This window comes from Cyanistes caeruleus, unplaced genomic scaffold (genome assembly GCF_971803275.1).
Source record: "Cyanistes caeruleus unplaced genomic scaffold, bCyaCae1.hap1.1 HAP1_SUPER_30, whole genome shotgun sequence".
NCBI lineage: Eukaryota > Metazoa > Chordata > Aves > Passeriformes > Paridae > Cyanistes > Cyanistes caeruleus.
Genome location: NW_028256295.1, coordinates 1844142 through 1864581, shown reverse-complemented (window position 1 = coordinate 1864581; position 20440 = coordinate 1844142). Strand labels below are relative to the sequence as shown.

Genomic DNA, 20440 nt, shown 5'->3' with positions numbered 1-20440 from the left:
GAGGATGGGATTTGCCTCCGTGCCAGAGGGAAGGGGAAGGAGATCCCCCCAGTGCGTCCCCGGCAGGACGGCGTCGGCAGCGGGGTTGTCCTGCAGCCGGGGGCCAGGCTGGGCTGGGAGATGGAGCTGGAGAGAGGGGGAAAGTGGCACTGACTTCCTCCTCACCTGCCTGCGTGTCCTGGGGCATCTTCCTCTTCCTCACAGCCTGCTTCTCCATCTGGCCAAGGTTTGGGATTGGAAACTCCTGGTTTGAGAGAAAACAAGGAATGAGCACATTGAGTTTGATGGTCCCTCTTACCAAGCCCATCTCTAGAAGTCACCTGGGCCTCTGACGTGACTTAGTTTGAAAGAAGTTTGCTAAGGAAGGCAGAAATCACCACTGAAATTGATAAAAAATGTAAGCATCCCATCCCCTCCGAATTATTATAATCTTGAAACCAAAGTGCACTCAGGTAACAATATGGGCAAAGGAATATAAATTCTTTACTAAAGAAAGGAAAATGAAAATGCAGCAGTACAAAAAAAAAAAAAAACCACAACAAAAAGCAACCCACCGACAGAGTCAGAACCTTACACCGCGTTGGTCAGGGTGCTGGTAGCAGTCTGATTAAATGGTGGCTGCAGTCCTCCTGGAGAAACAGATGTGGTTCTGTTGAAGCAATGATCCTGTTGAAGATTGTAACTTACCTCTGAAGTTCTGGTGCTGTAGATGGGTCTGGTCTCTCCTCTGGGAATCCAGTGGACAAAGACTGCCTGTGGTGCTCTGATTCCCAGATTATATCCATGCAGGAATGCTTGGCTCCTCCCCCTGGGTGGAGCATCTCACAATGGGATGATGTCATTTTATCAGTCCTGCACTGAGACTCAATGGCCCATTAACAGAAGATATCCCCTTGGAGGAAGGATGGGTGGTGGAAGAGATAAAGAACACTGCCCCACCTGGTTTTAACAGCTGGCCCATTAACAGAAGACATCCCCCAGTTATGAGGGATGGGTGATGAAAGAAATAAAGAAAACTGCTCTACCAGGTTTTAACAGATGTTGATAGAATACATACTTTTGGTTACATCTTGCATTGCAACCCAAGACATGTGGTCCATAAAAATTTTAGACCACCAAAATTCAGCACTGAAAATGCCTTCCAGGAGTTCTCCATCTCTGTTCTCTTCCTATTGATGTTCAGAGTTTCCCCCCTGTCTCAGCTGCTGGGGGTCACACTTGTACTGGGAGTCCCCTGTCTACTCAGTCCCTCCCCTGCCCAGTGTGCTGGGTGTGCCAGGAATCTGAAAAGTTCCCCCTGTTTCCATCTCCCCACTTAGGGATGCTGGGACACCCCAGTAGCCCCTCAAGGGGAATTTCCCACTCAGCTTTGGAGTTCTTCATTCTCCAAACATCCGCCCCAAAAAACCCAACCCCTCAGGATGTCTCGGCTGAGCTCCCCCTCCCCGGTCACCTGTGGGATGGGGGGTGATGATCCCATAAGTGGGGGGGCTGTGAATTCAGGGAGTGCTTGACCTCGTGATTCCTTCTCCTTTCTCTGATCTTCCTTTGTCCCTCCTTCAGACTGATGAAGCTGCTCAAGGAGTCAGAAGCAAAACTCCAAGTCCCTTGGAGCATCAATTGGCCCCACTGAGGGCAGGGACTGCCAAAGGCTCCCCAGGGACTGGTGAGAGCAGATCCTGGAGGCCAGGATTGCCGGGAGCCAAAGGCTCTGAGCAGGGAACTGCAATGCTGAGCCAGCCCTGGCTGGGTTGGAGGAAGCAGAAAGGCCAAGCCCTGAGCCCAGGCCTGGCACAGCAGGGCCTGTCCCTCACGGGTGGCTCGGGGCTCTCTGTGGGGCAGTGGGATGTGAGGGGCAGCAAGGACAAATGCCATAAACCTGTGTGACACTCCAGATCCTTATGGAACCAAGGGGCCAGTGTGACACCATGGGAAGTTGTGGAACCAAGGGGATCGTTGTGGCACTCTTGGGCCCATGGAACCAAGGGACCAGTGGGACAGTCTGAAGCCTTATGGAAACAAGAGGCCACTGTGAGCCTGCAGGGCTGTAACACCCCAGAACACTTCAATGCTGGTGGTAACCAAAGGTTCCTGTGCTTGAGTTTGGTGCACAGGAGAAACAACAACCAGATCTTCTCAGCATGGACAGATGCAAAGAATATTCTTGGTAGGAAGGGACCCACAAGGACCATCAAGTCCAGCTCTTAAGTGAATGGCCCACACAAGGATTGAACCCACAACCTCGGTGATGCTGGCACCATGCTCTGACCAACTGAGCTAAGAGGTCAAAATGACACAAAATTTAACTGGCAAAATACAGACAATCAAGGAACTATGGCAAAGGGTTTAATCCAACATCCAACTGCACAAAGAACTCTTACCATAGCCTTAACTTTGCAAACTTAGCTCATTTATCCTAAAAAGTGTTAACCCTTAAGATTTTGGGTAACATTAAGATATCCAAAAATATTCCAGGTACGTAGGATAGGAAGGAGAATAAAAAGAGACCAGAAAGACAGAAGATCTACAGAAAAACACTTCCAGAATGATCCCAGTCACTCCCACTACAATCTCAGTCACCCCCAGTATGAGCTGTTGCACCCAGCCACCCCCAGTATGGTTCCAGTCACTCCCAGGCCCTCCCAGTATGATTCCAGTCATGGCCAGAGTGACTCCCTGTCACTCCCAGGATGGGCCCAGTTGCTCCCAGTCACCTCCAGTATGGTTCCAGTCCCTGCCAGCCCCTTTTCAGTCACTCCCAGTATGATCCCAGCTAGTTCCAGTAGGATCCCAGTATGACCCCAGCATGGGCACAGCTGCTCCCAGGATTATCCAGCATGGTTCCAGTTGTTCCCATTTACCTGCACTGTGGTTTCAGTCTCTCCCAGTATATCCCAGTTGGTCTCAATCACTCCTCAGGTGTTTCCAGCCTGATCCCAGTTGCTCCCAGCCACTCCCAGTCATGCTGAATGCAGTCCCAGTTGCTGCCAGTATGGTCCCAGTCTTGCCCAGCATGGCCCTGCTGCTCCCACTGTGATCCCAGTAGGATGCCAGTTACCCTCAGGATGGTTCCAGTCACTCCCTGTTCCTCCCAGAGTGATTCCAGTTGCACCCAGTTGCCCCTAGTCATAGTCTCAGTCGCTTCCCAGATGATCCCAGCTGCTCCCAGCGAGGTTGCAGTCATTCCCAGCTGCCCCCAGTGTAGACCCAGTCACTCCCAGTTGCTCCCAGTTGTCCCCAGCATGGTTCCCATTGTTCCCAGTGTGTTTTCAGTCATCCCCAGTATGGTCACAGACACTCCCAGTATATCCCAGCTGCTCTCAACATCTCCATAGCCATTCCCAGACAGTCCTAGTAATCCCAGTTAGGTGCTTGTTATCCCAGTATGATCTCAGGTCCAGCATATCCCAGTCAAGCTGGGATTCACTCCCTGAATTCACAGCCCCCCCATCCATGGGATCAACACCCCCCCTATCCCACAGGTGACGAGGGAGGGGGAGCCTGGCCCAGATATCCTGGGGGGGTCCCTGGGTTGGGTTTTTGGGGGTGATGATTAGAGAATGAAGAAAACCAGAGCTGAAAAGAAAATGCCCTTTGGGGGGACATTTGGGGTTCTCAGTGGCAGCTGCTGGCAGAGGCAGCCTGGAGGAGCAGAGCCCTGTGTCCCTGAGGACCCCAAAGTGGGGAGCCCAGAGAGGAGGAGCGCCATGATTCGTGGGACCCTCAATTAAATAGAGAGGGGCAGGGGGGATTCATTGGACCCCCTGCCCCCCCAAGAAGGGAATAAGGGGAGCAGGGACCCTGGGACCCCAAAAACTTCCTGCATCCCTAAGTGGGGAGATGGAAATGGGAGAACTTTTCAAATTCCTGGCACTCCCAGCAGCCAGAAGAGGTCAGGGACCGAGTAGACAGGGGACCCACAGTACAAGTGTGACCCCCAGCAGCTGGGACAGGGGTGAAGGCCTGAACACCAAAAGGGAGAGAACAGAGATGGAACTAGAACTCCTGGGAGGCATTTTCAGGGCCAGATTTTGGTGGTGTAAAATTTTTATGGACCCCATGTCCTGGGTTGCAATGCAAGATTCAACCAAAAGCATGTATTCTGTCAACATCTGTTTAAAACTAGAGGAGCAGTTTTCTTTATCTCTTTCATCAGCCATCCCTCATAACTGGGGGATGTCATCTGTTAATGGGCCAGCTGTTAAAACCAGGTGAGGCAATGTTCTTTATCTCTTCCACCACCCATCCTTCCTCCAGGAGGATATCTTCTGTTAATGGGCCATTGAGTCTCAGTGCAGGACTGATAAAATGACATCATCCCATTGTGAGATGAGCCACCCAGGGGGAGGAGCCAAGTATTCCTGCATGAATATAATCAGAGCATCAAAGCACCAGAGGCAGTCTTTGTCCACTGGATTCCCAGAGGAGAGACCAGACCCATCTACAGCACCGGAACTTCAGAGGTAAGCTACAATATTCTACAGGATCATTGCTTCAACAGAACCACATCAGTCACTCCAGGAGGACTGCAGCCACCATTTAATCAGACTGCTACCAGCACCCTGACCAACGGGGTATCAGGTTGTATTCTGACTCTCTCAGAGTGCTGTTTTTTTGGTTTTTTTCTTTTGTACTGCTGCATTTTCATTTTTCTTCCTTTAGTAAAGAACTATTATTTCTATTCCTATATCTTTATCTGAGAGCACTTTGATTTCAAGATTATAATAATTTGGAGAGGGTTGTTTCTTGAATTTTTATCAATTTCAATGGTGGTTTCTTTCTTCCTTAGCAAACACCTTTCCTTTCAAACCAAGACCCCCCAGATACCCAGGGACTTCTAGAGAGGGACTTGGACAGAGTCAAATCAACGTGCTCATTCCTTGTTTTCTGCCAAACCAGGATTTCCCAATCTCAAATCTTGGCTGGATGGATGAGAAGGCTGTGAGGAAGAGGAAGATGTCCCAGGACACCCAGGCAGGTGAGGAGGAAGTCAGTGCCCCTTTCCCCCTCTCTCCTGCTCCATCTCCCAGCCCAGCCTGGCCCCTGGCTGCAGGACAACCCTGCTGCCGACGCCGTCCTGCCAGGGACGCACTGGGGGGATCTCCTTCCCCTTCCCTCTGGCACGGAGGCAAATCCCATCCTCTCCTTGTCCTTCCTCCCCCAGACAAGGAGCTGAGGATGGAGACCAGGGAGGACAAATCCCCACAGCAGAACCTTGTGGAAGTGGCCATCTTGAGCGGCTCCACAGCACAGGAGTCAAGGAGGAAGGAAAAGTTTCAGAGATCCCGCAGGAGGAGGGGTTCCTCACCCATCCTAGGGTGCTCTGAGGAGGAAAGACCCACCCTGTGCTGGGAAGGCGGCCAGAGATCCAGCCAGGGCTCTGAGCTGGTGGTCCATGAGCAGCTTCAGGATGGGGAGAAGCCCTACAAGTGCTTGGAGTGTGGGAAGAGCTTCAGCCAGAGCAACAGCCTGATCTGTCACCAGATGATCCACACTGAGGAATGGGCCTACGAGTGTGGGCAATGTGGGAAGGGCTTCAGCTGGAGGTCCCACCTCATCATCCACCAGCGCATCCACACTGGGGAGAGGCCCTACGAGTGTCCCGAGTGTGGGAAGAGGTTTCACAGCAGCTCCGATCTCCTCAGGCACCAGCGGATTCACACGGATGAGAGGCCCTTCCGCTGCCCTGACTGTGGGGAGGGCTTCAATCGAAACTCCAACCTCATCAGGCACCGGCGCATCCACACTGGGGAGAGGCCCTATGAGTGTGGGGAATGTGGGAAGAGCTTCAGCCACAGCTCCCACCTCAATACCCATAAACGTATCCACACTGGGGAGAGGCCCTACGAGTGTACCCAGTGTGGGAAGAGCTTTTCAGACAGGTCTAACTTGACCAGACACCAACGGAGGCACCAGTAAGGGAAGCCCAGCGAGTGCCCCAAGTGCAGGAAAAGATTTCTCCACAGCTCCAGCCTCATCCCCCTTTGGAGGACCGAGGTTAGGAGGAGACCTGGTGATCCATGTTCCCTGTGATCCATGCTGGGAAGACACCTGTACCTTTTCCTGCCCATGGCAAGGACATGGTGTGAGATTAAAGAACTTGAGAGTCTGACCATGGCCCTGTCATTATATTCAATCCCATTTCAGGTCATTACCAGGGGCAGGAAAAGGATTCCCTCTCTCTCACCAGAGGAGAAGGGTGTCCTTTCCAGGCAGGAGGAAATAAGTGGCAGGGAAGAGGCCATCCAGTAGTGTTGTCGTTTTCCCTGTAAATAGTTTGGTTTATCCCTTCTGTTACCAAAATTTTTCCTGTTCCTCTTTGTTCTTTATCCCGTTGCTGTTCTCAATAAATTCTTCTTATCCCAGCGTGGGATCTTTGCCTTTTGTGCTTTCCATGGGAGGCGGGAGGGAAGCGAGCAGCAGCGCGGTTTCAGCAGGAGCAGGAAATTGGGGAATGCCATTCCTGAAGCCCAGCCCATGGAAACCGAGCATCCCAGCTGGTGCCAGGCCTGGTTGCCATGGCAGCAGCCTTGGGAGCGGGTCCCTGGCTGGGGGCTGCGGGAACCTCTTCCCTCTGGTGCCCAGGGACAGGAGTGGAGGGAGTGGCTGGAGCTGAGGCGGTGTCATGGGGTGACTTTACCTTTAAGGTTGTTTTGAGAGCTAAGGAAGTTGATGTTGCTAGGGACTGATGGGAGCCTTTTGTCCTGACCAATTATTGGTCATTGCTGAGAATTGACAGCAGTTTTGACCACTGAAAAGTGAGATCAACTTGTGAACGCTACCTGAAGATGTAAAGCCAGAGTACTCTTGTCTCTCTTTGTTTTCTGGCTGTGAAAGGTAACAGAGCTCCAGGCCTCCCGTTCCCTGCCCGCCCATGCGGCTGGGCGGGGGCTGGGCTGAGCTGCCATGTCTCCCGGTCAGGAGATGGGGCCTGCGGGGCTTGCCCTGGGCTCTGGCCGGGCCAGGCCGGTTCCTGGCTCAGCTGCAGGTTTTGCTGTGACTGAATTCACCAGGGACTGCCGAGTGAAGAAAGAAAGGGGCTCTGAACCTGCGGCGAGCTGAGGCGGTGACTACACTTTCCAGAGCAGCCATGAGGAATCTTCTATCGAAGACAACTCCGGCCGCTGCTCCTGCAGAGATCACAGAACCACTTACAAAAGCCTGGGCAAGATTTTAACCCTTTCATTACCCAGATGAGACTTGCAGATTAATTTTTTTTTATCCAGAGAAAGAAAAAGAGAGTAATCGACATGTAAAGAGACTTCATACAACTATCGGAGACAGTAAGAAAAGAATTAAGTTTCAGAAGGGGTAGAGAATAAGAAAACGCTTTATGAGCTGAAATACCTTTCTCTTGAGGCTATGGGAATGGACAATAAGGTCTTGAAAAAACTCCTTCAATTCATGACACAGTATATGGGGAGGAATGGAGTGTTCAAAGTGTGAATTTTGAGTAAAAAGTAGAGTGATTGTGATGCAGTGAGGTGCTGGAACAGAGTGAAGCGAAAATTCGAAGCCTTGGGAGGCAATGAGAAAACTGTTTTCCAGTAGAGCTCACAAGGACAGATGAAGAAGACTTTTGCCTTTGAATAACTCATCCTTAAAATGCCATCCCTAGACTCATGGCCCATACACACCTCAGAGTGATGTGAAATGGGAGGAGTGAGCTCTGATACCAGCATTTCTGGGCAGCTGACATCAGAGCAATAGAAAACTATAGCAGAAATAGTTTTCTTGTGAGAAACTCTATAGATTAGCAGAAAGAGACTTCTGTTCCTCTACAAAGACTGATAAAAAGACTCTAGCGAGAATTGGGACTGTTCTGGACACCAAAGTTCCAAGGTTCTTTGGTCTCTGTGTTGTCATGTGAACAAAAGAATGGTGGGTAGTAAGGGATAAAAGGAGTTTTATGGAAGTTTATTCTGGTGTTCTTATTCTTATATTTTGTCAATAATCTTTCTTTATTCCTTTTAAGTTTTAAGCCTGTTTTGCTCTTGTTCTAATCCATATCTCACAGCAAAAAAGAAGTAATTTTTTTGTTAGTTTCTGGTTTAAAACCACGACACTGCATTACCAGCTTGCTGCTGTGCAGATGCTGCCACCACCCACAGCAAGGCCCTGTGTCCCTGAAGGGACCCGCCCTGCTCTGTGGCCTGGACTGAAGGTGGGTCCCTCCTGCCAGGGCAGGGCCCAGCACAGCTCTTCTGTTCCAATAAAGAGATGGAGCTCTCACCCCAGTGTCTGGCTGGTACCACCAGCAAAGCCCACACAGCACCAGCCCTGGCTGAGCTCCATGTCCAGGAGCAGGCAGGGCTGACCACGGTGTGGGCAGGCAGGAGCCAGGCAGGGGCTGCTGTGACCAGAGGCAGGGCCCCGAGGGGCTGGGGGAGTCTGTGTTGAGCGTCCCTGGGATGAGGGCACATTTCCTTCAGTGGCATCACCTGGGCCTGGACCTCCTCCAGTGCCATGCCCAGGAAAAGAGGCAACCATCAAGAGCATCTCCTGGGACACTGCCTGTCCAGCAATGTCAGCAGGCAAAACCAAGGTTTTGTTTAGCAATGACCCTTTGATGAAGTTCAAGATTCACAGTCAGAGCAGTCCTCTAGTACAGATGGGAGTACACTTGGGGCAGACATCTAAGGCCATGAGGTCACAGAAGGCTCTGGGGTGACAGCAGGCTGAGGTGACAGCAGGCTCTGAGGTCACAGAGGTCCCAGAGCCCTGTGGTTGCCCAGCACCACAAGGACCAAGCAGTCAGTCCTTGACCACGACTGTTGTGGCAGCAGCGGCGGCGGCAGCAGCGGTGCTGACATTGGGACAGCGGTGTCAGGACAGTGGTGGCAGCAAGAGCTGCAGGACTGGCAGTGGGCAAGGCACCATGGCCTTTGCTCTGCGCCTCCTCCTCCTGCTCCTCCTGGCAGTGGCACTGCCTGACAGGGCTGCCCAGGCTGCTCCGTGGCGAGCAGGGCGAGCAGGTGAGCCGGCGGCCTGGCTTCCCTTTCCCGGGACAGTGCTCCCTTCTCCCTGGGAGGTGTTGGGGATGGTTTTCCCCAGGGCTTTAGGGAGGGTTTTCTCTATGGGAGGGAGAGAGGCCTCAGGGGCCCTGGGCTTGTCCCACTGCCCCTCCAGAGATGTTGCACAGGGCCTGCAAAGAGGGTGGAGAGTGACCAGAGCCAGCCCAGAGCTCCCCAGGCCTCTCTGCAGCTTTGGCCATGTCCATTGACATCTGGCTCCCATGGCCTTCCCCGACCCCTTTGCAGTGCCCAGTTCCCTAAGGCAGAAGGGGTTCCCAGCACACCATGGAATGGTTCTGATCTGTGCTTCCTTCCAGATGAGGGTGGTAGGAAGGCTTCTCCAGCAGCTTGGCTTCATGAAGATTTTCTGCCTCTGGAGCCCCATGCAGGTATGTTCTCACTGTCCCAACAAGGAATAATCATTGACAACGTGGCAGGAAGCAGGTGACAGAAGCTGCTGTGGCTGTTGAGTTACAGGTGTGTCTGCAGCGAGGACATTTCAAGCTCCTTTTCTGGTTGCTGCACGCAAGCCCAGCTCCCATCACAGGGGTGAGTGGTGTGTCCCTGCTGATCCCACAGGCTGAGCCCTGGTTCTGTGGGATCCATTCATCTGAAATGGAAATACTTTCTGTTAAGGTCCTCCTAGAGGGAGGAACAAACCTACAGGACACAAGATGTTGAGTGATCTGGAGAGACGCCGTGGTGTGTCCATGTCCCTCAGCCTCCTCCTGAGACTCAGCAGCCGGGGGCTTTCTCTGCACATCTGGACACGCTGTGCCCGGCACAGCAGGAAGGGATCCATGGCAGCCTTGCTGCCCCTCTGCTGCTTTCACAGCCTGCAGGGCTGTTTCTCAGCCTGGCCTGGCTGCAGCTTCTCCCCAGCCTCAGCAGGAAGGCATTTGGCATCAGCTGTCAGGGAGCCCAAACTGCAGCATGGGCCATGAACACCCTGAAATCCCCTGCAATTTCCCAGTCTTGTGGTAGATGTGGCTGGCCTGGCTCCAAAGTTTGGATGCCTTCCTGAAACTTATCCATATCTTTGACAACTATTGCCTCCTGAAGATGCCACCTTCATGTTGGGGAACAAACAGCCCCACCTGATGCATGTATCCCTCTTCCTTTCTCCAGAGACGGAAGGAGAGGCTGCGCTGAAGGCAGCGTTTCCCGGAGGAAGCAGTGGCTCATGGGCAGCCTCTGCTGCAGGAAGGGAGGCCATGCCAGGCACAGTCCCAGGAGGTAATTGCTGTGCCTCTGGGCCTGAGCCCTGCTGAGGCTTGAGCTGCCATCTCTGCTGCTTGGCAGTGCAGGCACAGCCCGGACAAGACCAGCACAGCCCAGTGGAATTATCCCCAGCAGGCTCAGGGCACTTGGCTACTGAGCAGTCCTGCTGGGGTCCCTCCACGGGAGACAGGTCCCAAATCCTGGCAGCAGCTGCAAAGGGGTGCCCATGGTGGGGAATAGGCAGAGGGGGAGGGCAAGGCTCCACTGTATCCTGAATGAGCCTGGCCCAGTCCCTATGGGATGGGAGAGGTGTCCCAGCAGAATGTGGGCAGGAGGGAGGGAGGGCCTGAGGGACAGTTGTGGCACTGCCTGCTGTAGTTCTTCCCCATTGCTTTTACAATTCTTTCAGCTGTGGCAGAGAGAGGGCCCCAGTGGGGCCTGGGCTGCTCCAGCCACCTCTCCCAGGGATGCTGCACAGGGCCTGCAAAGAGGGTGGAGAGTGACCAGGAGCCAGCCCAGAGCCCCCAGGCCCCTCTGCAGCTGTGGCCATGTCCACTGACATCTGGCACCCACAGCCTTAGCGCGACTCCCTTGCACTGCCCGGTTCCCTAAGGTAGAAGGGGATCTCAGCACACCATGGAAACTGTTCTGATCTGTGCTCCCTTCTAGATTTGGAACTCAACCTCAATTATTTGGAAGTGCTACTGAATGATACTTTGAATATCTTGGAGAATGCTGGAGGCAAGTTCTTCTATTCCCTTTACTGACAGAACACAAAGTGACAAGGTGGCAAGAGCATTTGCCATATCTCTTAACATAATCTCAGGCTTGTTGGGTTCTGGAAACCTCGCCCTGCTCCCTTCAAGAGCCCTGAGGGATCCCACAGGTCACTACCAGTGGGAAGAAGGAGCATTTAGCTGTCAATCTTCTTCCCATGTGCAATGCCACTGTCTCCTTCCATGTGCTCTGTGCAGCCACGGAGAGGAGCAGAGAGGGAAGGGGCCGGGCCCAGGGCTGTGTCCCGGGGCTGTGCCTTGTGTGGCTCCTTTGCCAGCCCCAGGGAGCCTGAGGGTCTCCTACAGAGCCACGGGAGCTGTTCTGTCCTACCTCTTTTTTCAGCCAAGCCTCTTGCTGAAGGTGATCTGGCTTCCCAACCCACACCCAGGACTGAGGCTCTGGAAGATGGTGAGGGTAGGTGAAGGCCTTTCCCCCTGGGAGAGCTGCCAGCTCAGAGCCCAAGGCTTGGCCAGGAGAGCATCGCTGCAGGTGCCAGGACAGAGCCATGCACATGTGTGCCCTCGCCCTGTGTGATCCTCTCACTGCTCCTGTGGCTCAGTGCTGCCTGTTCAGATCAGAAGAGATGACAGAAGCTTCTGTGGCTGTTGAGTTACAGGTGTGTCTGCAGGGAGGACTCTCCCAGCTCCTGGGCTGGTTGCTGCACACAAGCCTGGCTCCCATCACAGGGGTAAGTGGTGTGTCCCTGCTGACCCCACAGGCTGAGCATTGGCATTCTGGGATCCATTCCTGGGAAATGGAATTATTTTCCTCTAAGGTCCTTCAAGAGGAAATACCAAAGCTACAGGAGTTATGAAACCCCATGAGCCATCCAAACCCATGAGGCAAATGCTGAAGAAAATTCTGCAGGAAGGACAAGGTGGGTCCATGTCCCTCAGCCTTCTCCTGAGACTCAGCAGCTGGGGACTTTCTCTGCACATCTGCACACGCAGTGCCCAACACAGCGGGAAGGGATCCATGGCAGCCTTGCTGCCCCGCTACTGCTTTCAAGCCCTGCAGGGCTGTTTCCCAGCCTGGCCTGGCTGCAGCTTCTCCCCAGCCTCTGCAGGAAGGCATTTGGTATCAGCTGACAGGGAGCCCAAACTGCAGCACGGACCATGCCCACCCTGAGGTCTTGTAGGATTCCCTGGTCTCTGGGTAGATCAGAAATGGTGTTGGTTTGGAGAAAGGAGGGCCCTGGCCAATCCCAAAAGTTTATATGATATCCTGGTCCTTAACCAAGTCTTTGAGAAGCATTGCCTCCTGAAGATGCCACCTCGCCCAGTGGGGAATGCTGCCATCTGATCCAGCTGTCCCTTTCTGCAGAAGTGGATGGAGAGGCTGTGCTGAAGGCAGCGTTTCCCAGAGGAAGCAGTGGCTCATGGGCAGCCTCTGCTGCAGGAAGGGAGGCCATGCCAGGCACAGTCCCAGGAGGTAATTGCTGTGTCTCTGGGCCTGAGCCCTGCTGAGGCTTGAGCTGCCATCTCTGCTGCTGGGGAGCGCCCACCCTTCAGGGATGTTGCACAGGGCATGGAAAGAGTGTTGAGAGTGACCAGGAGCCAGCCCAGAGCATTTCAGGCCCCTCTACAGCTTCCTCCATGTCCACTGACATCTGGCTCCCATGGTCTTACCCAACCCCCTGGCAGTGCCCAGTTCCCTAAGGCAGAAGGGGATCCCAGCACACCATGGAATGGTTCTGATGTGTGCTCCCTTCCAGATGAGGTTCCCAGAAAGGATTCTCCATTAGAATGGCTGGATAAAGTTTTGAAGCCCTTGGAGCCTCCTGCAGGTATGTTCTCAGTGTCCCATTGAGGAATAATCATTGACAACCTGGTAGGAAGCAGGTGACAGAAGCTTCTGTGGCTGTTGAGTTACAGGTGTGTCTGCAGCGAGGACTTTCCCAGCTCCTTTGCTGATCACTGCCCGCAAGCCCGGCTCCCATCGCAGGGGTGAGTGGTGTGTCCCTGCCGTACCCACAGGCTGAGCATTGCTTTTCTGGGATCCATTCCTGGGAAATGGAACTATTTTTGTTAAGGTCCTCTGAGAGGGAAGAACAAAGCCACAGGACAGAAAGAATCACTTGAGTCACACCACATCCTGAAAGAAATAGAGAAGGAACTGCTCAAAGGGCGTGGTGGGTGCATTTCCCTCAGCTTTTCCTGAGATGCAGCAGTCAGGGTTTTTTTCTGGACATGCCATGCCTTGCACCATGGGAAGGGATCCATGGCAGCCTCGCTGCCCTGCTGCTGCTTTCAAGCCCTGCGGGGCTGTTTCCCAGCCTGGCCTGGATGCAGTTTCTGCCCAGCCTCTGCAGGAAGGCATTTGGCATCAGCAGGCAGGCTGCCCAAACTGCGCCATGGGCCATGCACACCTTGAGATCCTCTGCAACTTCCTGGTCTCTGAGCAGATCAGGAGAGGTGGTGGTTTGGACAAGAGAGAGCCTGGGCCTTTTCCTGATCCTCTTCCATGTCTTTGACAAGCACTGCCTCCTGAAGAGGCCACTTCCCTGCTATGTGATGGTTCCATCTGATCCAGCTGTGCCTCTTCCTTTCTCAAGGGATGGACAGAGAGGCTCTATGGAAGGCGGCATTTCCTGAACGAAGGGAGGCAATTGCAGGCACGGGCCCAGGCACAGGAGGTAATTGCTGTGCTGGGCTCAGCCCTTGGTGGGGCTGTGTGCCAGCAGCTCTTCCCACAGGGCCTCTCCTTGCACGGTCCAGCCAAAGCTGGAGGTGCCTCGGCTTCCAGGCCTCTGGAGCTCATTCCCAGCCCCTGGGAATCGGGATTCCTGCACCAATGTCCATCCCACTGCAGCTGCTCCCAGAGTTGGCCCTAAGCATCCAGAGGCCCAAGGCACAGGAGCAGCCCCGAGTGGGAGCCCTGCTGCGATCCCAGGGCCACAGCCAGCCCTGGCTCCCAACTGGGCAGGGGCTGCACTGGCCCCTGACAGGGCCTGGCTCTGTCCCCTTGGGCTGGGGGAGCTGTCACAGAGCAGGGAGGGTCAGGGGTGGCAGTGGCTGCTCAGGGATGGGTTTGGCCCGTGTCCCTGGAAGGAGTCACTGCCCAAGCAGCTGTGCTGTCCCTAGGTCCCCCTCTCAGCTTTCTGGGTTTTATTGGGTGGCACAGCCTGTGCCAAGGGCTGGCAAGGTGCCTGCAGGCCCCAGCTCTGGGGGAAACAGGGAATATCCTGGACATACCCACCGTGCTGCCAGCTCAGCAGTGGAGCACAGCACAGGCCTCATGCTGCCCATTGCTCCCACAGATGCAGCCGGCACAACACGTGTTCCCAATTCCCAGAAGGGCATCGGAAGAGGTTTCTGTCAGGGAACACGCTGTTGGCTAGAATTAATGGCAGGCCTGCTTTGTTTGGTGCTTGTCTTCATTTTATGCTGTGTTGGAATCTGGTATGTCTGGAAGACAAAACGGTGAGTGTTTCGTTCATTTTTCCCTCAAACAGCTTCTTTTGAAAGTCTGTTGTAGAAAAGAAACATTCCCAGTGAAGCTGCTGTGGACTTGTGGCTAGTCCTTGGTTGCCCAAAACACTCTGCTGAGAGTTCTGCTGCTGCCCAGGGCTTCCATTGGCCTCTTAATTGCTGGGCCTTGTCCTGGGGAGCCCGCTGGGGCTGCAGCCAGTGCTGGCTGCCACTGAGGCTGCCTGGCCAAGAGCAGCCCCAGGAGCAGCGGGCAGAGGCAAAGCAAGGTGGGCAGGAGAAAGAGCGGGGACGAGATTGCCCTTGAAAGGCAGAGGTGCTCTGGGGCCCGCTCCTGGCCAGGGACCCTGCCCAGAGCCATCCCCTGCTCTCCAGGGCCTTGAGGGGCAGCTGTCCAGCTGGGCCAAGCTGTGCCAGCAGCTCCAGCCGTGCTGGGGAGCCTTGGCAGCTCTGGGCCCTGCTGTGCAGGAGGGTCCCTGTGTGCCAGCGGCAGCTGGGGGCCTCAGCCACTTTCTTTCTCTACAGGAGCGCCTCTGCAGCTTCAGATGTCCGGCCAAACAGCTCAGTGTTGTGAAAAACGAGGTTCACATATTTTTCTTATAGAATTTAAAGGTTTAATGAAAAGATAATTCGGATCTAAAAATAAAGTAAAGTACAGAGATACAGCCAGGTGTCTCTGCATTCAGCCAAGAGAGCACACCTTACTAACAAAGGATTTGTCCCTTAAAAACAGAATCCTACTACATATCCATAAATTCTCATGCATATTCATACATTCTTCTTAGGATCTTTGGTGTTCTTCTGTTTAGTTTTCTCTTGCCCCCTTCCCAATAGATCAATCTTCTTGGCGCCAATGAGATTTACATTTCCTGATAACAGAAATGCAATAAATTCCTCCCCCAGAGTTCTGGTCACTGCTGTCTTCATCTGGATAAGATAGTTTCTGAATGTAGGGGGCATCTCCAGCTATCTTTTGCAGTCTTTGGGTTATACAAACTAAAGTAGTTTTTGTTTTAGTACTATGCCAAAGCTTAACATATATGTATTATACCACTATTTCAAAGTTTCATCAATAACAGAAATAAAGGAAACCATATTAATACAAAAAAATTTTCTAATCTTATACATATAAGATTCCTTTTAATATTTGAGAAAAGCCAATAATATGATATGCATTTATAACAGTGTGAATGTAAAGCACTACACTCAGTCAGGGAGAACTGCACCTCTCTTCCTGAGTCTCCAAGCCAGTGTCTGTTTTCCTTGCCAAAGCTGCGTTATCAGCTTATTGCTGTGCGGCCACCACCCCGAACAGGACCCTCTGTCCCTGAAAGTGCTGGCCCTGGTGTCTGGACAGGACTGAAGGCAGGACCCTCCTGCCAAGGCAGAGCTTGAGCAACACCTTTGGGCTTCTGCTCTGGGGTCTGGCTGGTACCAGCAGCACTGGCACAGCTGCTTGGCTGGCCACAGCCTTGGCTGGGCAGGCAGCAGACAGACTTGGGGAACCCACCTTGTTATCTTCATTTTTTATTTTTAAAAAGTAGAATATTTTTGAAATATTTAGAATTATTTTTAGTAGGAAGTAATCCCCAAATGTTTCTTCCCTTTTGCAATATTAATAACATATTTTTCAAAGTAGTTTTAGAATTCTGGAACATTTTTTCCACTTCTGCAATTAAACAGGAAGTTGCATTTAATTGATAATATTTACTCTAAGAGGGATTAAGACACACTGTTGGGGGTTAGGTGTCCCTTTTTTTTTTAGTTCTGGCTTGCCTGTGGAATTTTTACCCATTAGTTGTGGGGAAAACCTAACTGTGGGTACTTGGTGGGTGCTTGAAAAAATACAAAGAGTTTGGCCGGTCCCAGGGGGGGAAGGGGACAGGAAAAAGGAGGATGGGGACAGTTTGGGGGGCTTTGTTCAGCTTGGGAGAAGGACACGTTGGGTGCAGAGCTGCTGCGGTGGGCACAAGAGAATTTCACCGTCACTCACACGGAGCTGCTGCTGCTTCTCCTCCTCCCCTCTTTGTTGGTGGCCTCGCACCCCCTGTCCTGCCGGGACGTGTGGCAGTGCCAGGCACCGCCGTGGAGCTGCTGATCCACCTCAGCCACCGGCCCAGGATCTCAGCTCATCCCTGCTGTTCCAGCTGAGTGTTCCTCAGAGCCCTGCAGGAGCACCGGGACTGCCCGCCCGAGGGGGTTTGTGAAACAAAGCCTCTCCTCCATCCCGTCTCAGCCGAGAAAGCTGTCACAGGGCCCCTGGTTCTGTTTTCTTGCTAATGCTGAAGTTATTGTTGTTTGTTTGCCTGGTTATAAATTCTAATAAAGAACTGTTATTCCTATCCTCAGATCTCTTCCTGAAAGCCCCTTGATTTCAGAATTATAATAATATAGAGGGAGGGGGGTCTACGTTTTCATTCCAGGGGAGGCCCCTGCCCTTTCTAGCAGACACCTGTCTTCCAAAACAAAGACAGATGGGGAGTTTCTCCATCCTCCTTACCCTTGTGGGGCCAGCAGTGCTCTTGGTTCCTCATGCTCTTTTTGTGGGGCCTTTTGTGTCTGTGCCCCTCCGACTTAGGGGGACAGGGGATATTTGCTGCCCCCTTTCTGCTTCTGGGAAGCCTGTGTGGGCTCTTTGTCCCTCTCTGATTTGGGGGGTGCCAGTGTTGTCACTGTAATAAAGAATTGAGTAAATAAAAATTCAGAATAAGAAGTTTAAATAAAGTATGTATAATTATAACTAAATGTAAGTATGGAATAAGGAATTCTCCTCCCGGTCGAGGTAGAATTCCTTTTCCAAAAATCACGAATTGCAAAAGAACCCCCCCAGATAACAGGTTTCAGCAGACTCATCAACTCGGAGGAAAAGACAGGACACAGGCCATCATAGAAACAAAAGAACCAGCCTAAAAGTCTACCTCCAGAGAAAGGCAACGCCCGGCCGATTTCGGCCGGAGACCATCAAGCAAGACAAAAGGGACAAGCCCCAGGAAGATAGTCGTTGCCAGAATCGAACACCACACCCGCCAAACCCATACTACAGAAACTCAATCAAGAAAGACAAAGAAGAGGCTACTCCTCCGAGATATCCATCGGCGCTAGCCTGGATCTCTCAATCCTGCTGTGATGAAAAATGTTAAAATACATACAGACTCACTTTGCATTTGAGGAGACTCTGCCCGGATACTTACTGACTCAATGTTCTAGGCCAGGAAATCCATTCACCAGACAATCAGGGACATTTGGTGAATGGAAACTGGTTGGAATTCTAGCCTGGGGACATAAAATCCCTATAAAAACCCAGGCCAGAGAACCCTCAGACGTGGATTTGGGAACACCTATACCTTGCGTATAGACCCTGTCCACCCAGCGCTGCGCTGTCCATTTATTGTGGTTTTTTCCTCGCTGTTTGTTGCTTTATTAATTTATAATAAATTAATCTTTGTTAATCTTTAATTTGCCGTTGCATTTATAACAGATTGGTGCCGTGACTCGGATCGGAAGAAACTGTGGGAGAATCTCGCTGTCCAGGGGGGTACCCCCGCTGATTTCAGCGGCCTGGGGAGCAGAGACCCTCCGCAGTTCGCTCCGATTGCTGAACCAAATTTAGGCTGAGGAAAAAACCATAATAAAGAGGAAACGGATCCAGAGAGCTCGGGAAGGCGAGGAGCCTTCGGGAAAGCCGCGGCTTGGTAGCTCATAAAAAGTCATACGTGCACGAAGACGCCCTCGCAGGAAATTGCTGTAAGTACTGTGAGGTTGAGCGGGTGATCGGGCGAGTTTGTGAGAGACGTGACCTGGTCACGAAGCGAGTGTGGACTTCAAGGCCGCGTTTCCATCCTCCCGCGAGGGAATTGGCCGGCCGCGAAGGAAGCGATTCTGTGTGAAAGGGTCTCTCTTTCCTTACTCGTAAAGCCTGAGGCTAAAGGGAGTCTCAGGGGACCGATCAAAGGGGGCTGAGAGAGGAAGGGACGTCCAGTCGAGCTCTGGAACTGGTAAACTCTCTCAGCCAAAAGATTTAGAAAGTCAGAACATCGAGAAAACCCCGGTACAGCTAACCGAGAGGTAAGTATTGGTGCGATCTAGGACTTTCAGACGAAGAAAAAAAGAAAGACGAACACAACGCAGAGCAGGTAAGAATCGTAAGAAAATGGGACAGAGAAAAAGTAGAACGCAAAAACTAGATAACGAGAAAAGCCCATCAGAGGAATCAAAACAAATGCTAGACATCCCACCAGAGAGTCCTTTAGGGTGGATGTTGAGAAATTGGGAAATTTGTCCCGAGAGACGAGGAAAATCAAAGGCAAAAATGATTTATTACTGTGCCGAGATCTGGGGAGGACAGGAATTGAGAAACTGTCTCACTTGGCCAGTATTGGGAACATTTGATAAATGGACGTGCAGGGAATTACTCGCACACGTAGAGAAAAAGGTCTCGTCAGACGGCGAGGAGAAAGAGTATGCCAAACTCTGGTTAAATACCAGAGTGCGGCTGTTTCCAGTGAAACAGAAAAACGAACATAAGACAGAGACCTGGGAACCCCTGGATCACTTACCCCCTCCATACCGCGGGCCAGTAGAGCCTCCGATGATGGACCAAGTAGTACCATCAGCACCCGAGGGTTCCATGGGGCAACTAGCAGAAGCACGCTCCCCTCAACCACCGGGAGTAGTGCCAGAAACCCTCACTACCCCCCCACCTGCAGAAAACCCAGCCACCGCACCCTCTTTGGAGTCGGTGTTGGCGCAAGGATGGGGCTTACCCCCTCCACAAATCCCGGTCCGGCCACCACAGCTGGGACCACCGAAAGTATCAGAAGGGAACCCTCTGAGTCACGTAGCTGGGGCAGACATCCCGCCAGCAATGAGGGGAAACCCTCCCGCAAACTCCAGTTCCCCTCCTGCAAGCAGGACTCGGTGGAAATCAAAAATAGGGAATGGAGAATGGGGAGAGACAGAAAATGGGCACCGAATGTTCCCTCTCAGGGAAGTGCCAACCGCCCCCGGAGTAATTGGATTTGTAAACGTGCCCCTTAACTCAGGGGATGTACGAGCATTCAAAAAAGAAATGGGGCGACTGCTAGATGACCCATTTGGAGTGGCCGAAAGATTAGACGATTTTCTAGGAAGTAGTATTTACACCTACGAAGATCTCATGGCCATCCTGAGATCCCTGTTTAGCCAGGAGGAGAGAGAAATGATTAAACAGGCGGGCATCAGGGATTGGGAAAGGCGGCACCCGCAGGGAACACCCGGTGACCAAAAGTGGCCGAGCGTGAGCCCGAGTTGGAGCGCCCAGACCGAAGAAGGGAGAAGAAGCATGATGGATTTGAGGAATATCATCGTGCAAGGAATAAGAGAGGCGGTCCCCAGAGGACAGAACATTAGCAAAGTATTTGGGGAATGTCAGGGAAAAGAGGAATCCCCTACCGAATGGGTAGAAAGGCTGCGGAGAAGTCTGCAGATTTACTCCGGGACTGATCCCAGTTCTCCGGTGGGGGAGGTCCTGCTGAAAACGCAGTTTGTGGCTAAATCATGGGAGGACATTAGGAAGAAACTTGAGAAAATTGATGGATGGCAGGAGAAGAGTCTCCAAGAGCTTCTAAGGGAAGCTCAGAAGGTTTATATGAGGAGAGAAGACGAAAAACAGAAACTTCAAGCCAAAATATTAGTGGCTGCAGTAAAAGAAGTTCAAAAACACGAACAGAAACAGGGTAAACCGATACCTAAAAAACAAAAAGGATCCCAAAAGGAGGAAACTCCTCCTCGAAAGGATCTTCCTGAGTGCTTCTACTGTAAGAAAGTAGGACACATAAAAAAGGATTGCAAGAAACGAATAAAAGATGAACAAATATTTAAAGAAGATTAGGGAAGTCTTGGGCTCTTTCAAATGGGGACAGTAACAGCAAAGGAGCCCTTGATAAAATTGAAGGTAGGTCCCCACCGCCAGGAAATGAGTTTCCTGGTTGATACCGGGGCTGAGAGAAGCACCCTGCAGAA

At 52.2% G+C, this 20440-nt stretch overlaps 2 protein-coding genes across 2 annotated transcripts in view; both read left to right on the top strand.

The window, feature by feature from the left end:
• Positions 1-20440, top strand: part of LOC147645273 (uncharacterized) — a 268783-nt gene that overhangs the window by 179057 nt on the left and 69286 nt on the right. The window contains 2 exon segments of the mRNA XM_086874765.1: positions 5451-5909; positions 19274-19277. Of these exon segments, the coding sequence (XP_086730891.1) occupies positions 5451-5909; positions 19274-19277 (463 nt within the window).
• LOC147645276 (uncharacterized) lies at positions 8758-15342 on the top strand. Its single transcript, XM_086874829.1, has 14 exons — positions 8758-8975; positions 9332-9403; positions 10143-10250; positions 10905-10976; positions 11355-11426; positions 11629-11700; positions 11788-11889; positions 12336-12443; positions 12727-12798; positions 12887-12958; positions 13045-13143; positions 13567-13647; positions 14272-14434; positions 14966-15342. Exons 1-14 carry the CDS (start codon positions 8879-8881, stop codon positions 15012-15014), a joined length of 1239 nt encoding a protein of 412 aa, XP_086730955.1. The 5' UTR covers positions 8758-8878; the 3' UTR covers positions 15015-15342.

Coding starts and splice junctions, on each gene's coding strand:
- LOC147645276 (XM_086874829.1), top strand. CDS start 8,879: ATGGCCTTTGCTCTGCGCCTCCTCCTCCTGCTCCTCCTGGCAGTGGCA. Junction 10,251..10,904: donor GCCAGGCACAGTCCCAGGAG/GTAATTGCTGTG, acceptor GCTCCCTTCTAG/ATTTGGAACTCAACCTCAAT. Junction 12,959..13,044: donor GCCCGGCTCCCATCGCAGGG/GTGAGTGGTGTG, acceptor ATTTTTGTTAAG/GTCCTCTGAGAGGGAAGAAC.